This window comes from Alligator sinensis, unplaced genomic scaffold (genome assembly GCF_000455745.1).
Source record: "Alligator sinensis unplaced genomic scaffold, ASM45574v1 scaffold907_1, whole genome shotgun sequence".
Classification (NCBI taxonomy): domain Eukaryota; kingdom Metazoa; phylum Chordata; order Crocodylia; family Alligatoridae; genus Alligator; species Alligator sinensis.
In genome coordinates this window covers 3,844,600-3,851,983 of record NW_005841925.1, presented here as the reverse complement: position 1 = coordinate 3,851,983, position 7,384 = coordinate 3,844,600, and the positions used below count along the sequence as shown (strand labels likewise).

At 48.4% G+C, this 7,384-nt stretch overlaps 1 protein-coding gene across 3 annotated transcripts in view; it reads left to right on the top strand.

Moving 5' to 3' along the window:
* Nucleotides 1-450: 450 nt before the first annotated feature.
* Nucleotides 451-7,384, top strand: part of SLC25A22 (solute carrier family 25 member 22) — a 40,052-nt gene continuing 33,118 nt past the window's right edge. The window contains exons 1-2 of one of the 3 annotated variants that reach the window (XR_003092971.1): nucleotides 451-930; nucleotides 5,279-5,404. Coding sequence is in view for 2 of the 3 variants with exons in the window: in XM_006019206.3 (XP_006019268.1) it covers nucleotides 911-930; nucleotides 5,279-5,404 (146 nt within the window). In the remaining variant the exon portion in view is untranslated. The remainder of the gene's footprint in view (nucleotides 931-5,278; nucleotides 5,405-7,384) is intronic. The other 2 variants (XM_025198581.1, XM_006019206.3) reach the window with 2 other exon arrangements.

Below are 7,384 nucleotides of genomic sequence, written 5' to 3'. Positions count from 1 at the left end.
AGGAAGGGTGAACAGAGGGGACAGAGAAGAGCTATTTAAGCTTAAGAACATAATGGGCACTAGAATGGATGGGGCTAAAATTGGCTATGGATAAATGTAGGCTGGAAATTTGAATACATCTGATTGGTTTTAAGGTGGAGCTGGGTCAGTTTGTGAAAGGGGTCCTACAACATGGTCACCTGCAGTAGCTGATGAGCCAGGAGGTCTCTTTCAGGCCTGGGTAACCAAAGGGTGTGAAAATGCAGCTGCCAAATATATTGCTGTCCCATTAAGCTGTGCAGGGTGTTGGCTTAGTCTCATTGCCCTCCATTCCTCCTGCGTTGCTACAGCTTGGTGCCCTTGGCAGCCCTCTCAAAGCCATATGGTGGGTGTGCAGATGTGATGATTCTTCAGCCTTGAGACTTTTTTTTTCTGCATGTGGCAGAAAGTAAATCAATTGGGAAACTTGTCTCTTCAAAATAAGAGTGAGAAGGGAGAGTGACTCGCCTCCCTTCCTCTCTGAGGAAGCAGGTCCTGCCTGTAGTTTGTGAGCAGTCCCTGTGACCAAATCACTGACCTGCAGCGAACTAGCTTTATGGGCACAAAACATGATCCCACGCCCTAGTGTGAGATGGCTGCTCTATAATAGGCCAGGCTCACTTTAATCAGGAATGGGGTTGGCCCTGGCATACACTGGACCCATCCCCACTATGGTTCAGGCTTTGGGTATCTCATTTCCTTGTTCTCAGTCTCATCTCCTATGATGTCCTTTTCATTTTTTTAAAATTATTATTTTTTATTTGTCTCTCTTCTCAGGAAAATCAAAGCCAACCTTTGTTAGGATTGAGGCGGTGACTGAAAAAGAAAGCAGTGAAGGCACATTCGTTCAGAAGGAACAAGTCCATTTTTAACAGGATCAAGTCTGAATTAAATGGCTGATAAACAGATCAGGTAAAAAAGTTTTGCTACTGTGTGCCCCCTCCCAGACTGGAGTGACTGGATGGGAGGATTGCTGTGTGGTATGTAGCAATGTAGATGAGATGGTGACTTATACCCTTATACACTCTAAATCCTTCTCTGTTCCCTTCTCACCTGCTCTGTCCAGCCTCTCCTCCTTGTCTCCTGTCTAGTGTCCCTCTGTTATTTCTATCTTTTACCCTGCACTTCCCATCTCCTTGCTTCTACACCTTTTAGAGGTGCATTTAGGTGCCCTCCTGTTTGTCCATGTATTGAAGCCCTTGGAGGAGCTGTTCCAGTATGTAGCTCTCTTGCACCCTCTCACTGAGGCAGACTTTGTGTAATCTTGGGGATGTTGTATCCCAGCACTGCCATTCCCATCTAGAATGACCAGCACAACTGGAGTGCACAGCTGGTATCTGACAAACCCTGCATCTGTTAGCCTCATGGCTGAATTTTTGTCTTGGAAAGTGCTTCTGACTCCTGTGGCTTACACTACAAACCTTTCCAGAAACCTGGCTTCAGGGGTTTAGCAGAGCCCTGTCTGTGAGTTTAATTTCTGCTAGCTCAGCCAGGGTTCATGATTTGCTTACTGTTCAGAGTTGGTCCAAAATAGAGGCATCTCCTGTCTGGTTCCCAAGCTATGCTATGGTTCCAATGTCAAACCCCTTTATTAATGCACAACTGCTGACCTCAGGGAGCAGTGAGGTCAGAGGATGAATGTTATCTTGTGACAAAGGGCTTGGGGATTTGGTTGTGTCTGATGCTGGTGAGAAACTGGCTGCTCTTACTGGGGCTTGTTATGGTTGGACTCTTTTCCTGCAAGGAAAAACCATGGCTCCTAAACTGAGCATACAGCAACTAGAAGACACTCTAATACAGTGGTGTCAAATGTATAGCCTGTGTGCTGGTTTCTGCCTGGTGAGCTATCAGAAGTTGAGGGAGTTGGCAATGGGGCCATGTCCTTGGGCCCTAATGGATTTTAATCATCAGTGGCAGGAGGCCAAGTAAGGTCTGTGCAGTTACAGTCCTTGCTTGCCCAACAGCCCCTGGACCTGTTGTAAGTGCCGCTGGCCCCACAGATCAAGCCTGGTGGGAGCCCTTCAGTTCAGATCCAGCTCAGGGTGAATTTGACACCCCTGTTCTAGTACACTTTTGCCCTGAAAAACATTTGTCATGAGTGTCAGGAGCTCGGTGTGTGTTCTTCTGTGAAGTGCATGCCTAGATTCACCCTTGATAGGCCTGGTAGCTGTATATGCCTGATGACCATAGCAGAGTGAAAGACTAATATCGGGCATCTGTGTACCATAAACCCAGCTGTAGCTGAACAGCTAGAGGGTGCAGGCAGGGCAGGAGGCTGAGATTGAGGCAGAGGGATAACGCATTGCTTTCCAGGATGCCTTTTTAGCTTACTGGCTGGGTATAGAGCAAGGAAAGAAGAATTCCTGGAGACCTAACAGTCAAGCCTGGGCTGCAGAAGAGCAGAGCCTGTTCCTACCTGTGCTGTGCACTTGCTGCACATACTTTGGCAAAGTATTTTCTTTTGTTTGTATTGCTATAGCACAATGGAGGACTAAATGGTAAGTAGTGTACACACACCTGGTAAGAGACAATGCCTGTCTAGAAGAGTTCACAGTCTAAGTAGTCTAAATAGATCGGATAGAGGATGAGAGAAAGAGAAGGTTATCCCATTTAGCAAGAGATATAAGTTAAAGAGGCTGAGTAAATTGCCCAGTACCACCCAAGAAAATTGGTGGTAGAACTGGGATCACCTGTCTTAATTTCAAGCTCATCTTTGCTCTGAAGCTGCACTTGGACTCTGTGCCTCAGTTTTCCCATTTGCAAGTTGGGTTGATGGTATACATTTCAGGGGGGCACTTCCACAGAGTCTTCCAGAAATATTTGGCCATGCGAGTCTGTAAACATGTTCTCCCCCTCACTGTGTTGTTTCTGAAGGGATCTGATCTGTTGAAATCCATATGCGCTGGGCATATTGAGCAAGCATTTCCCACAGCCTAATAACAGCCAAGGGGAGAAGCTTTCTGCAGGCCTCTTGCAGATTGTATACTGCCTCAGGCTCCCTACCAGCCCAACGGATTGTATACTCCCTCCCCCCCTCCCAGCCAGCCCAGACCTTTACCATTTGTTCCCTTTTTATCTTTTGCACAATAGCGCTGGTGCTTGGGCCACAGTGTTGTGTGTTAAGGAGGAAGTGCCTTTCGCTTTCTGTTTCCTGGAGGCCTACTCCCTGTCCTATACCCCTAAGCCTTCATAACCTGAACCGAGGCACAAACTTTCTTGCTATGCCAGTAACTTGATCGCTTCTGCCACATCCATTATAGATAGTACTCTGGAAGGCTTCTCAGTGCAGGAGGTGTTAACAGAGCCTCTGCCAAGCTGCTCTGGCAGTCAGCCTGTCTGTTCACCTTGCATCACTCCAGCAACCTATCCTGCCAGCACCTTAGCTTGGAACAGTGCTTCTGTCCATGTCTCTGAGCCCTGCTGCCTTCTGTGAAACATGTATTATCCTGGAGAAAGAGGAGGCCTCTTGGGCAATTCGCTCCATGGGCTCGTAGTATTTCTCAGTCCATTTAGCTGTGATCAGGAGCACACTCAATCAGCATTTGAATATCCAGCACATCCCATGTCCCAGGGTTCATGTCCTGCAGTTTTTCTGGAGGAAACGGACTGGAACGATCTTGTGGGCTCCCTTCGTCTTTAGCTACAGTGGAGAGTGACACTTGCCACACATGTGCTGCCTGCTTCTGTTTCTGATTTCTTGGAATGTGAAATCTCATCCCTCCACATCTGCAAGTGTGCAGCTTAACATCTGTCCAAGAGGCTCCACTGACTCCTGTTGTAGTGGTTTACCAGGCTTTTAGTGCCTCATACACACACTCTTCCATGCCCCACTTCCTGAACAGAGTTCCAGGAGCAGTATTTGAGATGTCTTTACTGGTTCTGAAAGCATATAATGCTCGCCTGTCAGCTAAGCCCTTTGCAATGGGTTTTTCACACATGCTGTTAACAGCTAATGTGTCATGAATCACTAGTTAGAAGTGTGTCTACTGCCTTCTTTCCGGCACTAAAACACTCCTTCCTCTTCCTGACGGTTAAGGAGAGACCAGATCCTTAAATGGGGTCAGAACATGCTGTTCCCTTGGTCTGGCATTGGCCCTTGAGGGACTATAGACAACCTTGGACTCTGGGCTAGTAACTTTTCAGTCCCTGAGTGCTACTGGGGGTGTAGCGGGGGGGCGGGACACACTTTTTAAGTGGGGTACTGGACTAAAGCAAATGGAGTGCTCCAATCTGAACCCACGTGCTGATTTGGTGGTGTCTATCTCTGGAGTCGGGGCATGTTCTTGCTTCATGTTGAAAGCTTTACTCAGTTCCCGTCAGTGTGTGAACAAACCCCAAACTGCTGAAGGCCTGAGTTTGCCACTCAGCAGTGCCACCTGCTGACTAGTCAGGAGCTCCAAGGACAGAGCCATGGTGGGAGCTCACCAGCCTGGGCCCTCCTAGCTGAGGAAGCCAATCCTAAGAGGTGGTCCCTGCAGAGAGAGAGGGGGGGGGAGAAGGGGCTGAGAGATGGAGGGAATGGCTTTGGAGTTGCAGGGTCCATTCAGGCTTCTGTCCACCTGCTGGTGGCAGCCAGATTTCATGATACAACTAGGTTTCCCCATTTTCTCAAAGAAGCGGGTATACCTGCCTGACAACTGTTGGACTTATTATATCTTTTATTTGCCCATAATGGAGACTGAGGCCTCAGTGTGCTCACTGTGGTACATGTGTAGTGAGAGGCAGTCTAAATAGACAAGAGGGACAAAAAAAAGTGAGTGCAAGTGATCCGTCTGCATTTTACCCATGACAAACTAAGGTACACAGATTAAGTGACTTGCCCAGGGTCCCACGGAGTTTGGCACAGACTGGGAAACTGAACGTGGGTCTCCAAAGTCCCAGCTTAATGCCTTACCGACAAGGCCAGTGATGAAATAAGTGGTAATGACACGTACCTCAATCAAAAGCGGCTTAGAGTTTTTTTTCTTTGGGGTTTGAAGGGCTGATAAGACTATGGAACTGTGGCTGAAGGGTCTGGGGTTCACTGATTTTTTTAATCCGTTGCTTGACCTGTTATTCTGTGTCTTAGTTTTCCCATCTGTAGAACTGGGATAAATGGTGTACCTGGCAGAAGCACTTGAGTGCCTTGCATGGATATTCCTGCCTCAGGGCAGTGTGGTTGATATGTGTTCTCAGGGTCCAGCTTTCTGTTCCAGGTTCTCGTCCCCTCTTTGACTTAAATTCCCATTGCAGAGACCTGTCTTTTGCTTATCCCTTGCAGTTTACCTGCCAAGCTGATCAATGGAGGGATAGCTGGGCTCATCGGGGTCACCTGTGTGTTTCCCATTGACTTGGCAAAAACACGCCTACAGAACCAGCAGAATGGCCAGCGGATGTACACCAGCATGTAAGTACTGCCTGACCGAAGCCCACAATGGTGGGTCAAAACAGGGCTCCGGACCTGGATGGGGTGGGATCCTTGCATCCTTCTCACCTCCACTCCCTTAAGGCAACACCACCATCTCTAGGAGTTAAATGCTTTTAGAGAGAGAGGCTTCAAAGGAGCTGCAGCAGGAGTCCTGACTGAAACCCAGCAGGCCAGGGTGTTACCGCTTGGGTCTTGCACTGGATTAATGTTTGCATGCTCATGAACGGTGTATTGTCTCACACCAGTGCAGAAGAGAAGGATGGTTCCATGCTGAAGGCACTGGACTGAGACTCCTCCCGATTCAGTTCTGTGCTGTGCTACAGGCTCAGTGTACTAATGTCATTTGATAGTCTCTCTCTGTGTCTCTCTTGGGTTTCCATCTGTAAAATATGGGTAGGCAATGCAGCTTTTCTGCCTAACTTCTGAGCCTTCTCCTAGATAGCCCTGCTGTAAGGTGAGTCCATACAGCACAGTTAAGCCACGATCTTGGTTGGGACCTGTCCAGTGCTCAGGTAATACTAACTGTTAATAAAAGTGCAACCTATCTTGTAGACTTTAATTCCAAACCGGGAAAAGTGTAGATCTTAATGTTCTGCCATTAGTGCAGCTATGCCTGCTACCATCTAATGCTGTGGGTATTGCTTTGCAACTAATGACTTCAAAACCTTTGCCCAAAAAGTGTTGCAACTGTGCAGTACTGTCCCTGGATAATATCTTTGTGGCTCCCAAAGGGTAGCAGGTGTTTAAATTTCAGGGGGCAGAGGTTATTTAATTTTTGTATTTCCCCCCCAAGATGTCACTGGCCACACCAGTGCTGCTATTTTAATGGAAAGCAGGCTTGCATGCTGTAAGGGTGAGATGGGTCCTCTCATGTTCAGTTGATCATATAGAGAAGGATGGCAAAGTACCTTGGTGAAAATGCCATTTGTAGGGCCTGATTCAAAGACAGTGGAAATGTTTCCATCGTCTTCAGGGGAGTGTGGATCACACCCGAGTTAACAAGGGGCACTGACAGACATGCAGTGCAGCTCCCCGCTCTAACTCATGTTGCTTTACAGAAAGGGGGGAGGGCAGGGGGACAGATCAAGCTCCACTTCGGAGCCGATCCAGCGAAGGAGCTGCTTGCCTGCAGCCTCTCTACCCTAGCACCCCTCCCCCCCACTCCCCTTCCCAACTCTGGTGCTGTCTGCAGGGAGGGAGGGGGAGCACGATGCTGGCTGGGGTTTGCCTAGCCTGAACTGGAGGGAGAGGGGCTGGGGGGCTCCAATCCACCTGTCCCCGCTCCAGCTCAGGCTGGGCAAACCCCAACCCTCAGTGCATTCGTTCCCCCTCCCTTTGTACAGACAGCACTTGGGATGTGTCTAAAATGCATCAGCCCAGCCCTGATCCCGCACGGGGACTAACAGAAGTTTCTTAAGGCACTCCGCTTTGGAGCACCTTCATCTGATCCCTCATTACCTGAGGGTTAATTTGTCATGTGATTAGCCACTTTTAAAGCTGTCTGCAGCTGTGCATTTCTGTTGGGGCATGGCTGCAGAGCACGTTCAGGGGGCCAGTCATGCAACAGATGTCACTTGTGCCAGTACCCAAGATATTTAGAAGATACAATTACCCTTAAATTACAGAAAGGCAGATAGAAAAGAGAAAAAGGTAATGGTTTATTGATGCCTTCTACACTTGTCCATATAAGGTGAGTATCATTAAGAGGATATGACTTGAGGAAACAGAGGGCTTGGGAAACCATGCTCTGCCTACTCCTTGCTGCGGGCTGCTGGAAGGCAGTTGAAAGAGGCCTCTTTGAAGACGCACTGGTTGCCCAGGGGAGGCTGATGGTTGACATTTACAATTGCACTTGAAACATTGGATCAACCAGCCCAGGAGGAATTGTAAGCAGTGAGCACGAGGGATCTGAACCTGGGGACTAAACTGTGAAACTCAGGTTTCTTCCACCTGTCTCTT